General features: G+C 41.1%; 1 protein-coding gene across 4 annotated transcripts in view; it reads left to right on the top strand.

Annotated features, from left to right (window-relative positions):
- Window positions 1–35: 35 nt before the first annotated feature.
- The window catches only part of LOC110525585 (adhesion G protein-coupled receptor D1), a 60,422-nt gene continuing 36,427 nt past the window's right edge, over window positions 36–24,030 (top strand). For 2 of the 4 annotated variants that reach the window (XM_090237408.1, XM_090237407.1), the window contains exons 1-13: window positions 60–531; window positions 623–665; window positions 2,498–2,614; window positions 4,121–4,243; window positions 4,474–4,650; window positions 6,149–6,406; window positions 7,563–7,630; window positions 8,174–8,329; window positions 8,506–8,562; window positions 18,797–18,926; window positions 19,430–19,537; window positions 20,968–21,043; window positions 22,255–22,396. In XM_090237408.1, the coding sequence (XP_090093534.1) occupies window positions 478–531; window positions 623–665; window positions 2,498–2,614; window positions 4,121–4,243; window positions 4,474–4,650; window positions 6,149–6,406; window positions 7,563–7,630; window positions 8,174–8,329; window positions 8,506–8,562; window positions 18,797–18,926; window positions 19,430–19,537; window positions 20,968–21,043; window positions 22,255–22,396 (1,509 nt within the window). In that variant the 5' untranslated portion in view covers window positions 60–477. Of the gene's footprint in view, window positions 532–622; window positions 666–2,497; window positions 2,615–3,392; window positions 3,492–4,120; window positions 4,244–4,473; window positions 4,651–6,148; window positions 6,407–7,562; window positions 7,631–8,173; window positions 8,330–8,505; window positions 8,563–18,796; window positions 18,927–19,429; window positions 19,538–20,967; window positions 21,044–22,254; window positions 22,397–24,030 lie in introns of all 4 variants that reach the window. The other 2 variants (XM_036979707.2, XM_036979706.2) reach the window with 2 other exon arrangements.

Genomic DNA, 24,030 nt, shown 5'->3' with positions numbered 1-24,030 from the left:
CCCACCTTGAGTTCCGATGCTCCAAAAATGACATCACGTTTTGCATTACCACGTCCAATAGAACAGCCCGGAGAATTCCTCCGCTCAGTGCAATCATAGGACAGACAGAGCAGACCACAGCAAGCAAGAAAGAGCTAAATCCGTCGCTGGAATCGTCCAATATTTCTTATTCTGTATTGAGAGACGAGGATTACCAATTTTGGGGAAGTTCTGAATGGATACGCACATTGGCAGTATATTATGATGTGCCAATTGCACTGCTAAATTTTAATGCAGTTTTACAAAATGTCAGGGAATTAAGTTTTGTGTGACAATTGTTTTTATTGGAAACATGGACTAATACGCAGAGAAGAGTGATTTTTTTCAGTGTCTTGGAATAATGATTTATTCCGAGATTGAACGTGTATTGGGGATTTAAACTAAATTAACCAGTATTTTTGTAGTAGTCTATTTGTAGTTTTAATTAAGTGCCAAGTCATGGAACTATTATTTGAAATTCTGTTTGTAACTGCTTTTGTCACTTTGATTCAGGTAATTTCAGCAGTTATTTTTATATGACCTTCACCATTATGTGTAGGCTACTGCAACGTTGCAATGTTGAGATTATTTGATTTCTTTACAGGTTAATGGCGAAGTAGTAAAGCCAAAGCCATCCAAGCATCCAGGTAAATCTAATTATACTTCATTTTGAATATGGATTCATTTTCCTTGAATTCTTGAGATTTTCCATGTTGTGTCTGAAATTAGCCTACAGTTTAAAATGAATATTACTGGTAAATTATGGAGAAAAATATAAGTTTGGACACACCTACTCATTCCAGGAGTTTTCTTTATTTTGACTATTTTCTACATTGTAGAATAATGTGAGTGAATACATCAAAACTATGAAAATAACACAGATGGAATCATGTAGTAACCCAAAAAGTTTTAAACAAATCCAAATAGATTTGAGATTCTTCAAAGTAGCCACCCTTTGCCTTGATGACAGCTTTGCACACTCTTGGTATTCTCTCGACCAGCTTCACCTGCAATGCTTTTCCAACAGTCTTGAAGGAGTTCCCACATATGCTGAGCACTTGTTGGCTGCTTTTCCTTCACTCTGCGGTCCAACTCATTCCAAACAATCTCAATTGGTTTGAGGTTGGATGATTGTGGAGTCCAGGTCTTCTGATGCAGCACTCCATCACTCTCCTTCTTGGTCAAATAGCCCTTACACAGCCTGGAGGTGTGTTGGGTCATTGTCCTGTTGAAAAACAAATGATAGTCCCACTAATCGCAAACCAGATGTAATGGTGTATTGCGGCAGAATGCTGTGGTAGCCATGCAGGTTAAGTGTGACTTGAATTCTAAATAAATCACAGACAGTGTCACCAGCAATGCACCCCCACACCTCCTCCTCCATGCTTCATCGTGGGAACCACACATGCAGAGATCATCCGTTCACCTCCTTTGCGTCTTACAAAGACACAGCGGTTGGAACCAAATATCTCAAATTTAGACTCATCAGACCAAAGGACAGATTTCCACCAGTCTAATGTCCCTTGCTCGTGTTTCGTAGTCCAATCAAGTCTGTTCTTATAATTGGTGTCCTTTAGTAGTGATTTCTTTGCAGCAATTCGACCGTGAAGGCCTGGCTTCACGCAGTGTCCTCTGAACAGTTGATGTTGAGATGTGTCTGTTACTTGAACTCTGTGAGGTGCAGTTAACTCTAATGAACTTATCCTCTGCAGCAGAGGTAACTCTGGGTTTTCCTTTCCTGTGGTGGTCCTCATGAGAGACAGTTTTATCATAGTGCTTGATGGGTTTTGCAACTGCACTTGAAGAAACTTTAAAAGTTCTTGAAATGTTCCGTATTGACTGAGCTTCGTGTCTTAAATAATGATGGACTGTAATTTCTCTTTCCTTATTTGAGCTGATCTTGCCATAATATGTACTTGTTTTTTTACCAAATAGGGCTATCTTCTGTTTACCACCCCTACCTTAAATGCAGAGACACATTTCCGTTGAAGGCATTCAGTTGTACAACTGTCTAGGTATCCCCCTTTCCTTGTCACAACACAACTGATTGGCTCAAACGCATTAAGAAAGAAAGAAATTCCACAAATGAACTTTTAACAAGGAACACCTGTTGATTGAAATGAATTGCCTCATGAAGCTGCCTCATGAAAATAGTAAAAATAAAGAAAAACCCCTGAATGAGTAGGTGTGTCCAAACTTTTGACTGGTACTGTATAATGGGATGATGAATTATAGTTTGTGACTGACCATAAGTGTAATACTCAGTAATAGTGGTTAATTAAGCAATGCAAACTGTGTTTATTGAATGAGATACCCAAACATCAACAAATTAGCTGTATTGTTTAGAGTTGTCCATAATTGTAATCCTAAAATACACATGGAGGAATGCCAGGAAACTAACCCATTGAAATAGCATGATTGAGTGTGATTAGAGAAAGGTCCCATCTGGAGCTTTGTTTACACATAACTTTCTGTCCAGGCCTCCAGGTGTTAGGCACAGCCTCACACTATTGGCCGCTGGATAAGGTGGACGGGATCCATGGATTGTGGGACCAGATTGGAAACAGACCAGGTCATGTTAATGGCAGTAATATAAGTATGTGCATTGACCTATATTCTTAGGAATAGAATAGCCAGTCTTTTCCATTCTCTGTCCGCATGGTCTATAGCTCAATTCACCTTTTGTCTGTATTACAATCACCAATACCCTGCTTGTTAAGGTGCAGCTGTGTGCATTGTTCAAATAAGATTACACTAACATTTGCTATAATAACTTTCAAAGTAGAGAGTCAAAATGAAATGTCTAAAGGCTACTTGCTAATGTACATCAAAGCACTGTGTTTCAATAAACAAAATGGGATAAGAAGTTATCCTTCATCCCCTGGTACATTTTATGCAGACTTTCCAGATTAATGCTAAGACTATTGTTTGCAAAACTGATTTCCAAATATGGAAGCAGCAAGAACTTTCCCAAATGCATCCACAGTTGTACATATGGATCATTTGAATAAGTTTAAGCTAGTTTGAACCATCAAAGTGATTCTGAATGGAATACCTTGGGGCTCACAATCAATTATATCAATTGTGAGCGATGAGATCTAGACTTGAGAACGGAATTTCAAATATTTCCTTACAAAATGTGCTTTGATCCTAAGGGGAAATTATTGATCAGTTCCTGCTTGAGCACTGTGTACTGAGCCCAGCATCACACTTAATCTCAACCCTGCTCACGCACCACATCCCTCACGATGCCTAGTGTCTGTGCTTGTCTCTCACTGTTCTGTTGTGTTGTCTGGCTGTTTTGTGGTATTTGTGTGTATATATGTAAATCACCTGTTTCTCCTTTGTCTGTTTGTTTTCTATGTTTCACCTAGCTCTTCAAATCCACAAGCACACTGTGCTCCCTTCCTCCCATAACTCTTCCTCTGTGTATACCAATGACTCTGCCTACACTAATGTTTCTGCAACAGTAGGTGAGGAACATCACTGCTCACCGAAATTCATTTGTGTGTATAGTCAGTCACCCTGCTCTGTTGGTGTTACTGTGGTGCTATCTGTCATGTTAAGGCTATTCAGTCTCCATCGTCTTTTGCATCGGCTACCAGCTCAGCCAGTAGTTGACATGAGTGTGTCACACACACTGTTACCTGAGGATGTTGGATTTGTCTGTGTGTGTGAGACGGTGTGTGTAGTCAGGGAGAGACAATTGTTTTCTTCACTGGAAAAAGAGCCGAGACTGGAGTGTGTAAATCGGGATTACACAAGCTTGGAGACTAGAGGTATAGAGATCTGTATCTAGAGTGCTGTAAAGTGGAGCTTTGCTTTTTAACCTCAACGTGGTGGGCCTATTTAGTTTTGTCTGCTTTCATGATTTAAAGGGGGAGAAACACAAAGGGAAGCACTTTGGTCATAGCTGACTACCATGGTAGGTCATTATGCAGTGGGGAACAGTCCATATTTGGTGCAGTACAGAGAATTTGTTCATAAATCTATGACAACTGCTTGCCTATTAGTTTGCCTGTGAAGAGCCTAGTTCAGAGGAAAAACTGCCTCCTTTTCTCATCAGGCAAAATAATGTTGTTGGCCTTTCATCCTCCTGTAGACATAGTTGAAGGGATGGTCAACAAGGGGATCTATCTGAATGGAGATAATGGAGGCACATTTCTCCACTTTGGGAACCACCAGAACACCTGCATTAGTGACCCCACTCTGTGTGGCCCTGAGGGTGAGTTCTGCCTGTCTCGATCTCCTCTCACCAACATTCTACAGCTTCACTGTACTGACGATGTATAATAATTCAAGTGAATTGAAGTAATTATCTAATGGGGTAAGACTCCACAATCTTGTTGATGGCGTTGCATGTAGATCTAAATGTATTACAATTAGCATGATTTGTGTTCTGAAATAATTTCCCTATTTTTGAATCTGTGATAAATATATGTTCATGTTCTTCAGGGATTACATTTTCCTTCTTTTGGAAGAACCAGGAGGCAGAGTCCCGTTTTGCAATAGTCTCTGGAGGGAAAGTCATCTCCAATGGCTTCTCTGTCTATGCCAATGCCTACATTGGATACGTAGAGTTCTACACACGAGGAAACTTCAAGAGGTGGAGGGCTAACATCAATATACTAGGTCATTTTTTTTAAAGATTCAAAATAATTATTTAAAAGAATGTTATAAAGCGATCTTTGGATGTAGATGGTGGGTTAAAAAAAATATTCTTATATTACTACATGAGGAGTGTATTGTGGTTTTCAATCATCAGATGGAGCTACAATCATCAGCAGACTATACTGTTGGTCTCAGAATTATTTTATGGATTCAATGATGGATTAAATGTATTCTTTATCTCAAACTATAAATGTGTCACATATTTAGTTTCCATATTGTTGACTATAGTAACTAAATATATATATAGTAACTATACTATGCGTGACTATAGTAGATACTGAACCACATGCTAAATAGTGCATACTTATGTAACCTTTCATAGTATGTATGAAAGTCATATACTTAAAAATGTCATATATTTCAAACTTGAAGGCCCAAGTGGACTCTAAATTAAGTAATTTAAATAACATGAATATTCTACCATAGCAAAACTATTTCTCCATCCTCTACCATCTCAAACCTGGTCTGCTATTTCTGGAGAAAAGCACATCATGTCGCTCTCTGCACTGCAGGTGCAGGAACATTTCCCAGCCATTCTTTATTAGAGGAGAAAAATGAACAAATTCTCAAATGTCTTCCATCATCTTGTTTATATTACAGGACTTCCAGTGTACTTTTGATTTATTTGATTATTAGTTACAGAAGATCAAACATCATCTGGCTCTTATAATGTGCCATGACGATATGTCACCATTTTACCATGCAGTTGTTTAGCCTTTGATTCATAACAGAGGTAAAGCTTTAGATCTATGACTCAACCAGCTGTTTTGAGACATCTTCCAGTACCAGGAGACATGACTGGTTTGGTAGACCTTGTCACAATGTGTTCGAGCCTAACCTGTGTTCAACAGAAATATCTCTATCTAAAATATAGGGAGAGACCAAAAGGAAAGAGAGATTGAACAAGTGAATGGGGAACTTCTTGGTGGGACATATGGTTTGTGTTTAAACCAATCCCAAAGGGATAGCTGGGTGTTGGCACTCTGAGCCAGCCTCCACTGGTGGAACTTCACAGTGAATATATTTTGGGATTCTCTTTATTGTCCGTTTACCTTTAGAAGTACTGGATATGTTATTTCCTCCTTGGAGGAGTCTATTGAAACCATTTGGAGGGATAGAATGGAGGTGCTGACTGAATGGCTGCACTCTTAGAAAAAAGGGTTCCAAATAGGTTCTTCATCTGTCCCCATAGAATAACCATTTTTGGCTCCAGGTAGCACTCTTTTGGGATCCATGTAGAACCCTCTGTGTTAATGGTTCTACATGGAACTAAAAAGGGGCCTTCAAGGGGTTTTCCTATGGGGACAGCCGAAGAACCCTTTTTAGGTTCTAGATAGCATCTTTTTTTCTAAGAGTGTGTAGTGGAACATAGGGACATTTTGGGCGGATATTAGTGGAAAAGCACTGTTGTCTGACCTTGTCATGATTATGATTTCTCTGCTTCTCTCTTCCCTTTCAGGGCCCTTCTGGACCCACATTCTGTTCACCTGGACCCTGAAGGATGGTCTCAACATCTACATCAATGGGACATTCAACACCAGTGACCCCACTGGCAACGTGTCTATGAACTATGGAGACCCTTACCCTGACCTGGTCATTGGGACAGGAAATGACCAGTCCTATGGACACCATTTGACAGGAGCCTTTGATGAGTTTATCATCTGGGAGAGGGCTCTGTCACCACAGGAGATCCTTATGTACTACAAGGCTGCCATAGGTAAGATCACATGTCACTGTCAGTCTGAATATGTTCCACTCTTTTTTTCCGTGATGTGAAATGTTCGCTATGTTCACAATTTCCCCTGGGCGGATGTGAGGAGAAAGGGGTTCAACAGCAATTTCCATCTTGGTCATAGACATTCCATCCACAGTACTGACGCATGGAAGACACGACAACATATTCAACTGTACAAATCCTCCCCATCTTAAAATCATCTCACTTACGTCTACCATGAAATTGTTTCACAATCTTCCACCTTATAAGGGTCTCACATATTTTTTACCATATATAAGCATTTAATCTGATAAGGGCCCTGTACTGTTACTAAGTATCCAGTGGGGATATAGGCCAAACACGTGGGTTTTAGATTAGGGGACTAAACTGATGTAAAAATATAAATAATACATGACCTTTTTCATTGCTGCTTTGATTCATCTTGTGTGGTTCTAAAAACTCAAAAGAAATGGACAATGACCTCTGTATAGTCCTAGAAGTGTTATTCAGATCATGGTGAACTGTGTCTGCTAGTAAAAATTGATGAATCACTAGTCATGCTTATGGAAAATACTAATAATGTGGGTGTGGGCACCAATTCCCTGAGGCTTTGTCTAATAACTAGACCCATTGTGAAGGATTCAGGTGGTTATGTTGAAAGACTCAGGTGGTCTCAGTGCTGTTTTTCCCCCCAGACATAACAGACATAAACAACAAAGTTGTCATGGTAATAGAAGGCATTTTATAATTTTACACCTGTAGAGAATGAATGGGACTAAAGAAGAGCTGACTGTTGGAAGGGATGGTTCTAATGCAAAACCATATATGGTCATTTAGTGTTGCTGAGTGCACCTAGTGATATTTACAAACAGCATGATTTCATGACTTCCTTCCAACATAGCTTTGGCTTGTACAGTACCTATATGATGTATTAGGTGGTTGATTATATAAAGAGCAGGTACCATCACACAGCACTTCTTTTCATCATTCCCTGGCTGGGGGAGGTCCAACCATCATCAGACACGTAGCAAGGAATCATCTATCTTTGGGGTTTGAACAAATCCAGCTCTTCTCTCAGCTATCCATTTGGCATGTAGATAGTGTTCCCATAGATGACAGGTGGAAGGGGCGAATGGGTCTCATATATTTCTCCAACTAGGTGATGCTTGGACTTATCCTACCACAGCAAGTGTTCCTAAAGAAGCCTCCTCTACGACACAAACACCGGTGAGTTCTCAACTTTGGAGATGTATACAGATAATACATTTGGTGCCCATCTAGACCTCTCACCATAGGAATGTGCATGTATTGGATATTTGAAATGGTTTTCAGGGTTTACAACTAGAACAGACACACGGCAGCCTCACAGGAAATGAGGTAGAAGCCTGGTGGTTGAACTGCCACCAACACAAACAAACATTTCATTCCTTATGGAACTATTGTTTTCCTTTAAGACAGGAATTGCATGGGAAAAGGGATATTAAGAGCACATGTGAATGAACCTCTTCTGTTTATTAAACGGCAGTTCTGGACGTAGAGTGGCGAAAGCAGAGACAGCTGTTCAAAACAGCACAAAATGGGCCCCTGTAGGGCATGAAGTTAGATAATAAGCAGCATACTTTTACAGCAGACATTAGCCAGAAAGAGGTCTAACTGGATAGGGTAATGGTTAAGTAACGTGTCCTGTGTATATTGGTCCCATTCTGGTCTTGGGAGAGTATCTTTAGAGAATAAGATCTGTTTTAATGCATGGTGCTTTTTTCCCCCCAGGGAGTCACAGATGTGTCCTATTCTATCAACACCAGGCTGAGTGAGGAGATCCACAGCTCCCAGGACCCTCTGCCCATGCAAGGCTTCCTGGAGTTTCTGCCATTCAGCCTGCCCAACAAGACCATCCCCCAAGACACTGCCAACAACCTCACACAGGTACTTTAACAAGGATAGAAGTATATACAGTCATATACACACGCACGCACACACACACACACACACACACACACACACACACACACACACACACACACACACACACACACACACACCAAAGTATATTGTAATAGTTTGCATCAGGTCACAGACCCATGATGTTGTGTCCCACCCAGGCCTTTCTGAAGAGTGTGGGAGAAGTGCTGTCTTCTGAAGTGGCTCGAGAGGATGAGGTAAATGAGTTCATGATATCTCTGTGAAATCACTTTGTGAAAGTCAATATTTGACAGGATAAAGGGAAATACGGGTTTACAGTAAACCAGCTATATGATACTAAATTGTGAATATGATCACATTCATTCTGGCTCTAAATCTTTCAACACTAAGAAGTGCGAACACAGGAATGAGCGAGTTTGTGATTTCAATGTTCTGTAGACACTGAACAAACACAAATGTTTTCATATAAGCAGGCTGAACCAGATGGTCTTAGTGCATGAAAACAATAGACTTGGATGTGGTAGAGCATCATAAACAGTAAGTCAGACGCCAGTTAATACAGTGTATATCAGAGGTGTACTAGCTGCAACCTGGACCCAGGGGTAGATGTAACATAGTAAATGTACAATATGTTATGAAATGTCAAATTTTAGCTAGATGGTTAGGTGGCTAATGCTAAAAATAGCTAGGTGGCAAGAGTTAGCTAGGCTAGATTGCGGTTAGGAGTTAGGTTAAAGGGTTAAAGTTAGAGTTAGGGGAAGGATTAGCTAACATGCAAAGTAGCTAAAAAATACTAAGTCAACTCAGCAAAAAAACAAACGTCCCTTTTTCAGGACCCTGTCTTTCAAAGATAATTTGTAAAAATCCAAATAACTTCACAGATCTTCATTGTAAAGGGTTTAAACACTGTTTCCCATTCTTGTTCAATGAACCATAAACAATTCATGAACATGCATTTGTGGAACGGTCGTTAAGACACTAACATCTTACAAACGGTAGGCAATTCAGGTCACAGTTATGAACATTTAGGACACTAAAGAGGCCTTTCTAATGAAAAACACCAAAAGAAAGATGCCCAGGGTCCCTGCTCATCAGCTTGAACATGCCTTAGCAATGCTGCAAGAAGGCATGAAGACTGCACATGTGGCCAGGGCAATAAATTGTAATGTCCGTACTGTGAGATGCCTAAGACAGGGAGACAGGACGGACAGCTGATTGTCCTCGCAGTGGCAGACCACGTGTAACAACACCTGCACAGGATCGGCACAGCTTGTTGTCATTGCAGGCAATCTCAACACTGTGCGTTACCGGGAAGTCATCTTCCTCCCTCATGGTACCCTTCCTGCGGGCTCATCCTGATATGACCCTCAGGCATGACAATGCCACCAGCCATATTGCTCGTTCTGTGCATGATTTCCTGCAAGACAGGAATGTCAGTGTTCTGCCATGGCCAGCGAAGAGCCCGGATCTCAATCCCATTGAGCATGTCTGGGACCTGTTGAACTGGAGGGTGAGGGCCAGGGCCATTCCCCACAGAAATTTCTGGGAACTTGCAGGTGCCTTGGTGGAAGAGTGGGGTAACAACTCACAGCAAGAACTGGCAAATCTGGTGCAGTCTATGAGGAGGAGATGCACTGCAGTACTTAATGCAGCTGGTGGCCACACCAGATACTGACTGTTGCTTTTGATTTTGACCCCCCCTTTGTTCAGGGACATATTATTCCATTTCTGTTAGTCACATGTCTGTGGAACTTCTTTAGTTTATGTCTCAGTTGTCGAACCCTGTTATGTTCATACAAATATTTACACATGCTAATTTTGCTGAAAATAAACGCAGTTGACACTGAGAGGACGTTTTGTTTTTTGCTGAGTTTAGTAGCAAAATTTCTAATTAGCTAAAATGATAACGTTGTCCGTGATGATATTTGAACACGCAACCATTGGGTTACTAGACGTTTTCATTATATGCTACCCATCCATGCCGTCCAGTCTCCATCCTTTCGTTTTTTATCTTAAGTAACTTTCTGTTTTATGTAACCGTACCAAACACAGCATAGCATACTAATTTGAGTGTCAGATACATTAACTATGAGACCAAGCTGGAGGTGTGGACTCAAGTCACATGACTTGGACTCGAGTTTGACTCAGAGTCAAAAATTTGATGAATTGAGACTCGACTTGATAGAAAATAAAATAACTTGAGACTTGACTTTGACTTGCAGCCTCAAGATTTGAGGCTCAACTTTGACTTGAGACTGATGACTTTAAATTATCTGGACAGCTTTTGTAACATTTTGCCACTAATTTTGTGGCACAGAGTCTTCTTGGCTTAGGCTATTCTCCACGCAGCCAGAGACGGTATGGCACTTGCAAGAAAATAGATTGGCTAGTGAAACACACACTCGGCTCTCTGATTGGATCAGAAAGCGGTCAATGATTGCAGGTCAGGTGAGCAAGCCCAGTGAGAAGGTTTTGGGGGGTTCGCCAGTGTGAAAATGAATGGGAAAAATATTATTTTAATAGGCTACATATAGCCTACCATTTTTATTTTATCAGGGGTTGCTGCAGCATCGTTAGCACCCCTACTTCCTGTGGCTATGGAGGCTATATGCCGATATGTGCTCATGATCTGAGGAAGGGGGAGGAATGGGACATTTTATAATGTAATATTTTGTAGTTAAAATCCAAAAAGGCATTCTGATTGGGCACCTATATAGCCATACAATGTCATAAGGTACCACCTTAATTACCTTGTTTAGGAAGCTCATGGATCACAGGGCAGGGTCAAATTGACAGTTTCTTTTCTCACAGAGGAAAAAAGAAAAAAGGTGGTTCACTATTGCAGACAACTACAGCTAGCTTCATTAAGTTTTGGTAGTGGTACACTGAATAATTATAGCTAGTTCGCTAAGCTCTGGTTATATATCTGAAAATGGCTGGCCACTGCCAAGAGCAACAAAAACTGGGGACCACCATGTCGAGACCGATGCCAAGCTCACCGAGCAGCCTGCTAGCCCGACCACCGAGGTTGAGGAGCCTAGAAGCAAATGCAGTACCCACCCATCCCCTACACTGCCTGCTGACCAACTAGATGGAGAAGAGCAATGGCCTAGCACCAGCACAAGGGTAACATCACAACAAACACCTGCACCTCCGTTACCCCTGCCACTAGCACATGACAACCTTAGTGATGAGGAGCCAGGTTTGTCTTGACACTTATCCGATACACATTTTCAGTGTGAGAAAGCTGGCCTTTTGTAGCACCTGGTTCAAGGTCTGCATTTGGTTTGTGGTGTACCTTATGTCATCTGAGGATTTGATAGAGGACTTTTTCAGTATGTGTATCTTCTTTAGGAAACACACAGTAGCTTTTTATTTAATTGTTTTATTTAACTAGGCAAGTCAGTTAAGAACAAATTCTTATTTTCAATGACGGCCTACCCGGGCCAAACCCTAACCCGGACGACACTGGGCCAATTGTTCGCTGCCATATGTGACTCCCAATCACGGCCAGTTGTGAAATAGCCCAGGTTCAAAACAGGGTCTGTAGTGACGCCTGTAGCACTGAGATGCAGTGCCTTAGACCGCTGTGCCACTCGTAAGCCCATAGTACTGCATAGTACACTGGGGAAAAACTGAAATGACTTGGACTGCCATCTCGCCACAGTGTCAGTCATTTTGAAATTGTGCTCAGTAAAATCGAATCAACTTGCACATATGGCACAGATGTGAGACTTGAGGCCACAGGCTTATTGAAAGCAGTGACAGGGCCAAGCTTAAGTTTATTTCTAACATGACTCACAAAATAGCTGGGGTTCCTCAATCCTAACAAGTTACTGATTTGAAGCTACTGATCTACACACCGGTGCCAAACTTGTCCACACTGTACGTATGGGTGCATTGAAAACCTGCGATGTGAATTTGAAAAGCTTTGGGAGGCATGCCTGGAGGGCACGAGCACACCAGCTCCAAGTAAACGACTGAGACTCATGAGTAAATCTCTGCCAGAGTACAATATGTACAGTAGTTGTAAAGCACTGTGGGCCAGCATAATAAGGGAGTGTAAAATACTGTTTTTCAGCTCATACATAGGATGCCGTGCTCGGGGAAATTTCATCACAGTTAAAATAGTCAACGGGTGGAAGCTCTGTGTGCCATTGATCTCAAGAGCCCAAACGTTTGGGATGTGAGCAATACCAAGACATTGTTGTATCTAACCAAAACTGAACCAGTGGAAGCAGAGTTTATTGTGAATCAGAAATTCTTGCAAAGTGAAATCGCAACTGCAGCCAAGAACAACAAATGGACCCCACTCAGTGTTTTTCAAAGACATGGCGGGCCTTTGTCAGCAGTGCTGACTGTGCTGTTGGCACTGAAACATGGATTAACATTTGGTGGCATCTACGTTTGGGGCCTTCTCCACCCTGAAGAACGTATTCAGTGAACACAGACGCAGTATGTTACATCAACCAAAAGCACAGCTTGTCCAGCTGGCTTTTGAGAGGGACCTGACAAGTACATTTCGCCAGGAAGGAGAAGGGAATCAGAAACTTCTCATAAGGTGCAACACATCTTTGAGGAAGCTGCAGCTCTTCTAAATGGTAAGCTACAATCTTTATGGCCCTGGACACCATGCCAGAATATTAAATTAATTGTTTTTCCCTCATGCCTGGTTGTTTGGCACTTTTTACTTCAATGCATATTAAATTTACCTGTGACTCTTAATATGTGCTTGCTTTTGGGGGTCTAATTGCTATTGATAGATATACAGCTTTGCGTTATTTTATGGGTATAGGGACAATGACCCATGTAGCCTATTGGTTGTGCACAGAGGTGAGCCCTTGCATGGTGCTCCTATTTTATATTTGTATTTATTAAGGATCCTGGGGTCCAGCAACATTAAGGCAGTTATATACAAAAAAAAATAACACTTTTCACAACACATTGTGTTCTCTCAGGCCACTACTCTACTACCACATCCAATCGAGAATCTGTGGAAAGAACTGAAAACTGCTGTTCACAAATGCTCTCCATCCAACCTCACTGAGCTCGACCTTTTGCCACATTTCAGGCTTCAAACATAAAGATATAAAACTGTATTTTTTTGTGAAGAATCAACAACAAGTGGGACACAATCATGAAGTGGAACGACATTTATTGGATATTTCAAACTTTTTTAACAAATCAAAAACTGAAAAATTGGGCGTGCAAAATTATTCAGCCCCCTTATGTTAATACTTTGTAGCGCCACCTTTTGCTGCGATTACAGCTGTAAGTCGCTTGGGGTATGTCTCTTTCAGTTTTGCACATCGAGAGACTGACATTTTTTCCCATTCCTCCTTGCAAAACAGCTCGAGCTCAGTGAGGTTGGATGGAGAGCATTTGTGAACAGCAGTTTTCAGTTCTTTCCACAGATTCTCGATTGGATTCAGGTCTGGACTTTGACTTGGCCATTCTAACACCTGGATATGTTTATTTTTGAACCATTCCATTGTAGATTTTGCTTTATGTTTTGGATCATTGTCTTGTTGGAAGACAAATCTCCGTCCCAGTCTCAGGTCTTTTGCAGACTCCATCAGGTTTTCTTCCAGAATGGTCCTGTATTTGGCTCCATCCATCTTCCCATCAATTTTAACCATCTTCCCTGTCCCTGCTGAAGAAAAACAGGCCCAAACCATGATGCTGCCACCACCATGTTTGACAGTGGGGATGGTGTGTTCAGCTGTGTTGCTTTTACGCCAAACATAACGTTTTGCATTGTTGCCAAAAAGTTCAATTTTGGTTTCATCTGACCAGAGCACCTTCTTCCACATGTTTGGTGTGTCTCCCAGGTGGCTTGTGGCAAACATTAAACAACACTTTTTATGGATATCTTTAAGAAATGGCTTTCTTCTTGCCACTCTTCCATAAAGGCCAGATTTGTGCAATATACGACTGATTGTTGTCCTATGGACAGAGTCTCCCACCTCAGCTGTAGATCTCTGCAGTTCATCCAGAGTGATCATGGGCCTCTTGGCTGCATCTCTGATCAGTCTTCTCCTTGTATGAGCTGAAAGTTTAGAGGGACGGCCAGGTCTTGGTAGATTTGCAGTGGTCTGATACTCCTTCCATTTCAATATTATCGCTTGCACAGTGCTCCTTGGGATGTTTAAAGCTTGGGAAATCTTTTTGTATCCAAATCCGGCTTTAAACTTCTTCACAACAGTATCTCGGACCTGCCTGGTGTGTTCCTTGTTCTTCATGATGCTCTCTGCGCTTTTAACGGACCTCTGAGACTATCACAGTGCAGGTGCATTTATACGGAGACTTGATTACACACTGGTGGATTGTATTTATCATCATTAGTCATTTAGGTCAACATTGGATCATTCAGAGATCCTCACTGAACTTCTGGAGAGAGTTTGCTGCACTGAAAGTAGAGGGGCTGAATAATTTTGCACGCCCAATTTTTCCGTTTTTGATTTGTTAAAAAAGTTTGAAATATCCAATAAATGTCGTTCCACTTCATGATTGTGTCCCACTTGTTGTTGATTCTTCACAAAAAAATACAGTTTTATATCTTTATGTTTGAAGCCTGAAATGTGGCAAAAGGTCGCAAAGTTCAAGGGGGCCGAATACTTTCGCAAGGCACTGTATCTTTCATGTGTTATTATATAAAACAATGGTTATTGATGTGTACGGCTACATTTCAGATACACTTTCATACATTTGAACAACTGTATGACCAATCTACCTTGTTTTATTAGGGCTCATTGATTTAAAATGCTCCCTCAGGCATGTCATCCTCGAGCTGGGTCTGATGATATCCCTAGTTGATATTCACTGCTAACATGAATGACTTTCAGCTCAAAATGCAGGTGTAAAACACACTTTATTTCTTTATCTTGCACTTTGAAAATGTATCACTGTTTATGGCTGTAATGACAGGCTACATTTGCTCAGCGATTGTGCACGTGTGCGGGGTCGCAAGCATTGAACCACTCCTTTTTGGGATTGCGGGTCAAAATGTTTGAGAACCACTGAACTAGCGAACAAATTGCTGATTTGCTGTACAGCTACCTATACACTGTAAAAAAAGAGACTCAAAACACAATGATTGTGTAATGAAACTATGAAAAGTAGTGCACCTGAGCTGAGATCTGGTGTTTGCAGAGTGTTTGAATTTAAACCCAATGTCAGTGTTATGATACACAGAAAGTTTTAAAAACAGAATAGAAGTATTCAAATAGAAGTTCTCAAATGGAGAACTGCAAATGTTTTTTTTGCCTAAATATAGATTTTTAGAAACAGGAGGAGTCAGAGAAGGAGTGGTAGTGGGACAGGCGTAAGCGGGAATTGAACCCCCGACTTAGTAAGATGGTACGACGACATTTCTTTGGAATTTCATTGGAATTTTAAATAAATAAAAATAACATACTGTAAACCTAATAAATTAATGCAAGTCATTTCAATTATTTGTTCATTTAATTTGACCCATTTTGGGGGGGAATAAATCCAACATAACATTTTGCTCAAATGTTAATATATTTTATGAGGATAAGCAAAGATTGAGAAAATGTTGTTACTGATCTCATTGGAAGTCTGGTTTTAATCTCCTTGCACTTCCTATTTTGCCACATAGCTCAATTTTGACAGGATTGTGAGTAATTAAAACATTTCTGACTTCATGATTATTTTACACAATGTTGTATGCATGTTTGAAGAAAGAAACATGTATAGTTCTATGTAAAAAAAATAATACTATTGTTACAGACACCTGGATAGCTGCAGTGAAATGTCGTTTTACAGGGTCGTACCCCTGGAGAAAATTAGGGTTAAGTGCCTTCAAGGGCACGTCAACAGATTTTTCACCTTGTCGGCTCAGGAATTCAAACCAGCGACTTTTCAGTTACTGACCCAACACTCTAACCGCACCTATCGGCCGGTATTAGTGTTAGTATTAAGCGCCATGTTATGCCATGAGTTGTAATGGATCATGATGAACAGCTTTCAAAACCATCAGGCAAAATGACATTCAATGATGAGACGACCCATTCCCACATTTCCAACTTTTAATGGTAGAGGTAAATACAGTTATCCTGCCATGTTTACTGTCAAACCTCTAATTACTGCTGACGGATTGAGCACTGTGCTCAACAATGCCTGCTAAAATGGGTTAAACTGGCAAATGATCAGATACATAAATCAATGTCGAACATTAAAATAAGAAATTATCTAATTCTGAACTAGACAGGATTTTAAACACCATAGAGCTTTAGCGAGAGGAAACAACATCAAAAGAGAAGGTGTATAATTCTGCACTGAACAGAGCTCGAAACACCAAAATTGTATTTTCAACCTTTTCTGGTAGGGTTCCCAGTCCCTGGCAAGGTGTTGCAGAAAACATGATTAAGTGGTGTTACAACATACCATGTCATTTTTCAAAACATCTCAAGATGATGTGTTTCAATACTCCAGCAAAGTTAAAGTTTTGGCTCCTTCACATTGGTGGCAACAAGCAACAATTACTGGCATAGGCCGACTGGTCTTTTGGTATGTCAAAACTGCTTGAAATATATAATTTACTCATGAAACTTGCATTTGGAATTTGTTTTTAAAATGTATTATTACATCATCAAAATGTGTTGTAGACTAAATAATGAAAAGGGCTGTCTGATAACCTAAATAAATAAACTAAGGTTTTGTGACCTTGCGACTATAAGGTTCTATCTACGCAACGTATAGTTCTGAGATATTGAGCATCAAAGATTTCACATACCAGATCTCAGAACTGTTTTGTAGAGAATTGTTAATCCGTTGAGGTCCTCACCTTAAAAGTATCTAAAGTACAGAGTATCAAAATCCTCAGACATGTGTAAATCATTTGTACCTTATGGCTCTGGAATGTTCTGAAAGGTTCTATCGGACACTTCTGAATTAGAAATGTTCAGTGTTTAAGAAGACTGCAGCTATTTGAATACATCAATTATAAAATATCACTACCAAGATAGTCAGTACTCATCATCAAATGCATTATGAAATGAATTAAGGTCATCAATTACTGTCATTACTGAACAACAATCATTTACTTTAAGCTTTCTGACAGTGTTTTTTTGTTGTTGCCTGAGTGCCATTATTTATTGCTGACTAGACTAGCCTAGACCATACTAAGAGGGAGATGGAAAAGACATGTGTTCTGATTGTTCAGGCTTGTGATTGGATTGCAGAGAGAACCTTATAGCACCAAGTTCAAATGTGTTTATGCAGATAGAACTTTCAAGTTTTTCACTTAAAATTAACTCTTTTAAATATCTAACTTCCCGGTGCAACGTCTGCTTCCAACTCACACTCTCAGACACATAGATCCCCTGAATGCAGCTAATTTTCCAGCCCACTTTCCAGCTCACACTCTCAGACACGTAGATCCCCTGAATGCAGCTAATTCTCCAGCCCACTTTCCAACTCACACTCTCAGACACATAGATCCCCTGAATGCAGCTCACTCTCCAGCCCACTTTCCAGCTCACACTCTCAGACACATAGATCCCCTGAATGCAGCTCACTCTCCAGCCCACTTTCCAGCTCACACTCTCAGACACGTAGATCCCCTGAATGCAGCTAATTCTCCAACCCACTTTCCAGCTCACACTCTCAGACATGTAGATCCCCTGAATGCAGCTCACTCTCCAGATCCCAATCACCCGAATTCTGATCACCTGTTCACACACCAGTATGTCATTATCACACACTATTTAGTTCAGTTCTTTGCACCCCATCTTTTTGAGGTGTTGTTTGCTTTTGACACACTTCTCTTCCAAGCTCTGTTTGTCCCGTCATTACACCTCCCGTGTGTGATAGTTTTTGCCTACCTCAGTAACTACGCCTTTTGCCTATTCCCTGCCTGTACCGGATTTCCTGTTATTCACCTATTGCCTGATCTCCCGGAAGATGTTACTAGCCTTTTCCCTGCCTGTACTGTTGCCTTTTGGACCCCCTGTGTATGACCTGCTGCCTGCCCCTGGACCCAGTTACCTGCCTCCTCCTGTGGTCCTTTACATTAAACACCTGCTGCGCCCTGCGCTTGAAACCAGCTCTCTGTCTCCCTTGTGTTCATTACACACAGACATATGAATAACCATCTAAAGATCTATTACACTGTATATGTGACTCGGCTTGACTTGTCTTGCTCTTAGAATGCACGACTTGTACTTGACTCGAGACTCAACCCATTCTATTTGGGACTCGACTTGAGACTCAGACCTTGTGACGTGAGACTTGCTTGTGACTCGAATAATAGTGACTTGGTCCCACCTCTGTATATATATAGTCCCACTCCCAGCTGATAACACTCTTAAAGCATGCACAGTAACTTCTTGGTTTTATGGTCTACATCAATGGTAATTTACCAACTCTCAAAAACAAAACAAAATACAATAAGCTGTCAGTGTATCTCTGTGAGTGTGAATGTTGTTACTGGACCGTTCGGAGCAGGAGTCCACCCCTGTGGTCAGTGGGCTGATTGAGACAGTGGACAAAGTGATGGTCCAGATGGTGTCCAGCCTGGAGTCCAGCCCCAGCCCTCACTCTCTCATCTCACTGGGAGGAAAGTCCTTTGTAGCAGGTCAGTACCATGGTGACTCAACCCTACAGATGTAGGATCTTAATTTGAGCCAGTATGCTACAGCAGGAAAATAATCCTGTAGCAACAGGAAATGTGAATTGTTTTGTGGAGTATTATTAATTACACATTTGTGTATGGGTTGTTACATTTTTTTAGGGCAAATCAAGTCTGACATTTTAAAGTGGAAATTACAAACTTTAGAAGTGTTTTTAAACCCTTGAATACACTACAAGTTTGCATTTCCTGGGTTCCCCAAAAGCTTAGATAACCATGGTCCTTTCAACAGACCCCATTTGTGCACAATATTTTTATTTGCCTGTAGACAAGCTTGCATCGTCTCTCTCCCAGGGGCTAAGTCAAATCTTTGATCTGCACATAAATCATCATCACCACTAGATAACACTGTGCCTTTGGCTCCCAGTCAGAACCCTCCAGGCCTGGTGTTGGAGTTAGTTAACCACTCGCAGTGGTCCCTCTCTGTTTCTAACCTCTGACCCGAACAGATTACTCTCTAATGAAGATCCCACAGAACTACAATCTTCCACTCTACCGCTTCCCCACGCAAGGAAAGAACTACATCTCAGTGCCTGGCGAGGCATTCACCATGCAGTGTGAGTTCCCTACACCCCATTCCACTATTTTCCTACGAACATACAATACATTTACATACTTACTCTCTCAAAGTAATTCCTTTTTTGTCTTGCATATTACACTGCTAGAATATAGCATAGGCTCATCTTTCTTTTGTTTCCGGCTCTTACTCCTCCTCAGTACACAGCTTCCTTGGATTGAATTTAATAAATACTTCTCATTAGATCTGCACACTGTTTCTGCCAAGAGAAAGTTGCCCAGCTGGGAAGCCCTTGTTATTGGGCAGTAGTTTTAAAGATCTTTAACACAGAAGATAGTGTGTGAGAGAGCCATCGTGGGACTGCTCGTGATGCTTTAAAGTACAGGAGTACAGCTACAGTGCAGTATGACTTTTATGACTAGATGTATCAGTGACTACTTTAGACACACCAGAGAGAGTCAGAGAGAAGGAGACTTGTCATTCACTTTACTGTCGATTAAAAAGAAATCCCTCAACTCACAGTGAACTCATTAATTTGCTTAACTCACTCTTATTGACTTAATGGTTACCTTCATATACAATGGCCGTGTCTGAAATCTATCTTGCCTACACCATTAAATGATATGTGTTCTAATCGAACTACGTACTATTTAGAACGTTCTGTTTAGTACAAAATATCAACATACTAGGCTCCCCCATTTTGAGAATGCCTCATCTAATGCGCAATTGCGTTGATTCCCGACATTCGTTCATTTTGGTATAGCACCTCCCCTTGTCTCATTATCAGCTGATTATCAGCTGTTGTCAAACACACGTCTGGATAGACAATTCTCTTCTTCAAAAGTGTGCAGCGAATTCTACTACATGAAAAGCTGAAATTAGTATAACATCCTGGCATTTAAAGCATACGCAATTTTCTAAATTTGACATACTATTAAACTTTATATTTCCGCATGCCTACTATTTAGAATGCAAATATGGGCCTATGTATTTTCAATATCTTTTTTTTCTTACTCAGTGAGGTGGATTTGATTTAATGAAAAGGGGGTTCTTTCACCCTCAAAAACTTCACATCCCTCTCTAGTTGTTATTGTTTACCACGTTGTACTGTAGGTGGGACTGGGAGGTAGGGGGTAGTACATAGGAGCAGGCCACAGGCCTCCTGCTGTACTGTTTCAGTCATGGCACTGTGACTTGCATCATTTCCCAACACACATGTGGTCCGTGGTAACCCTCCGTCTCACCCGTGTGTGAGCATACAGCTCTCCCATTAGTCAGGGAATGCCAACCTGCGGCAGCGAGGCCATGTTAATTAAGTTCCACTCCCTGTGAGCATTTTAGCAGCGCCTCATCACATTCTCAGCCCTGCTGTGGGTCTGTGTTCCACCTTTGACCCCTCTCTCCTCTCCCCCCCCCCCCCCCCCCCCCCCCCACTCCTTAACCCCACCCCCCCCTCTCTCTCCCTTTTAGCCCAAACCACCATTGTGGGTGTGTTCTACCACAACATGCACAACTACTACACAGGGATCAGCCCCCTCAGGACCAGGTAAGGGGGATGGGAGGACACAAAGAGCCATGATCATACCAAACAGGAATGCTCTCTGTGTATGAATTATGAACCATTTACTAGTATCATATAAAGTTATCCTGACGAAACACAGTACAGTAGACAGCAAACTTCATTCAGGGCCTGCAAAAAGTCATGTCATATTCTCATTTATAAGCATTTAGTTGAAAAGGCTTGAGGTTGTCGAATCATCTGTTTGGAATTAGACTAGTCCGAAAAGTACGCAATGAACAAAATTGTTTACTTTGCACGCTGCGCAATTATGAATTACCGCCATTGAGAAGAAATGATCTCAGATAATCTAAGGGATGTTACGGCACTAAGCGCTCTGAGCGTCAGCCAGGATCACTTCCTGTGTGTCTCCCCTGGTGGAGTGGCGCCCCTGTTTCCTGTCGTCAAGAACAGATCATGCCTGGGGCCAGTCCTTATCAGTCTCCCACCAGTCTCTCATCTCACCACTTAACCTCCACTGATTGATACACCCTGCCATTAACTTCATACAGGAACTTGACCCCATACTTCTTTCCCCATCAATAGGGGATTCGTATTTCGATAATGCTGTGACATTTATTCTTTGCATGACTTGGAATTTGATTAAAGTAATTAAGTGTTTTTGGCCTAAACAATCTTGTTTGCTTTAAAACATGTAGTGACTGGCAGACTTTATCAATGGCATAATTGTGTCTTTTCTGCTCAATAAGTTGGACTGACTATATTGTGGCCCTCAATACGGCATGTAACTTTGACTGCCTCTTCAGAAATCCAGCTCTAAATATAACATGTAGAAGTTTTAAGGCCCTTCGGATCAATCTGCTTCTGCAACAATATAGAACAATATACTTTGTTCTAAACGAGTTTCTCAGTAAAGCGGATGATAATGATAAACACGCTCCTTTTACAATTGATGGTAAGGTTAGTTCATAATGGTTGTGTTTCACTCCCCAGTGGGCGAGAATGTCCGTCTGCACAATGATATAGGGGTGTTGCCTCTACCGTCACTTACGTTGACCTAGAAAAGCTCCTGACGAGATGCTGTGTTTTCATTGTGATTGATGACGTTGACAGATGTATCAGAGTCCCACTCCCATGCTACTGTTCTGAGCCCTCTGTGACACTACTGTGTAGATAAACACCCCAGCAGAGCTCTTATTGGTGTTCGAGTGACATTCTGTGTCATCTCTCTCTCTCAGGATCAACGAGGCGGCTGATTTCAAAGACCATAAGATCCAGGTGGCCAGTTTCCTCATCTCACTGAAGGTGGAGCCATCGCCTGCCCTGTCCGTCAACCTGTCTGGGTCTCCGCTCATCAAGATCGTCCTCACACACATCCTGGTAAGAGTACTTCACCAACACAAATACATCACGTATTACTCCACCGTGTATTGAATTACCAAGCGATGTCAATGGATTACCATTTTACTGGCCATAAGAAACCTTTCATCTCTGTCTTAGTGAAGGACTTGAAATTGTGCTGAAAAACTGCTTAGCAATAGTTTTCCTGAAATAAGCAGCACAGTTGTTGGGGGAAGTATTCTGACCTTATCAGAAGGAATAAGGGTGTGATTTTTAGACGATTCTCAGCTGTTTTGTCTCACAGTATGTGAAAGGATCTGTGTTTCTTGTGGAAAGAGGATGGGTAAAAGGAAATATGTTTGGGTTTTCATTTGTCCCAACCTCTTTATTGAAACAAAAGTGATTCTAGACATTTGAACTGTAGGCTTTGGGTACTTTTAAAGGAACGATAATTTGAGTTCATGAATAACATGTCTTTTGCCTTTCTGCTGTGGCAGCGATTTAGTGGAGAAGGTGTTGCCAGCTTTCCATAGGAAAAACATTTGAAACCCATAATGAACGTTAACTTAGAAGACGTGTATGGCAATTGTTATCCCTCTAAATGCAGAAATGCAATGGAGAGCTCTAAAGTCCATCCGTAGAACAGTCTTCTTCAACACACAGAAAGAGGAAGAATAATCGAGTCATCCCATCCATCTTATTCAAAAAAAAAAATTCCATAAACATTCAATTGTTGCATAAGGACCAAATGACCTCACAAGATATTATCCAATATTTTTTTTTACCAAAAATGAGATGTGATAGTTTTCCATCAACAGCTAACGTAAGCAGCCGTCCATTACACTTGGAGAGAATGTGCTTCTCCTGCCATGTAGGCTGCTCAGTAGAAAATATTCACTTGCTAGTGAATCGCCATCAAAGGTGTTTTTTTCTCTTCCATCTTTCTTAAGAGCACAAATGAAAACCAAGCGGCTTTGTGAAACCATGGCAATGGGTGTTGTTTGCCTTCATTTTCCCCCTGGAAATAAATGTTTATGCTGCAGTGATCTGGCCACGTTCCTGTGACATGATTACTGTGTTTGTTTTAGCAGACACTACGGGAGAGGGGAGAATGTCTTTCCCTTATGAAGTGCTGGAGATGTGTTCCAGTGCTCTTTCATCTTGATTCAAGGTGTTTCTATTTACAGTCACTGAGACTGCTTTAGTGCTCATTGTTATGGTGCCAAAATAAAATAGTGATAAATCAATGGTTTTCACAGAAATCCCCCCCAATCAACATTGGTCTTGTGTCGGGAATAGTTTGGACCTCAACTCCAGTGACAACAAATATGCACCACTGCTGCTTTCATCAGTTTTATGACGAATTACCGTACAGTATGTGATTTGGGTTTTTAACTTGTTGTCAACACCTAACATAAGACAATATACAGTATCTGAGACTTATAGTGGATACGGAAAGTGTTCAGACCCCTTGACTTTTTCCACATTTTGTTACGTTACAGCCTTATTCTAAAATGTATTAAATAAAACAAATGTTATTATCAATCCACACACAATGCCCATTAATGACAAATTGAAAACAGGTTTTTAGACATTTTTGCAAATTCCTTATTTACATACAGTTGAAGTCGGAAGTTTCCATACACCTAGGTTGGAGTCATTGAAACTCGTTT

The sequence above is a fragment of the Oncorhynchus mykiss genome, chromosome 6 (assembly GCF_057628025.1).
Source record: "Oncorhynchus mykiss isolate SJ-2025 chromosome 6, ASM5762802v1, whole genome shotgun sequence".
NCBI lineage: Eukaryota > Metazoa > Chordata > Actinopteri > Salmoniformes > Salmonidae > Oncorhynchus > Oncorhynchus mykiss.
Note: the sequence above shows the minus strand (reverse complement) of the source record. Positions and strands in the feature narration are given on the sequence as shown.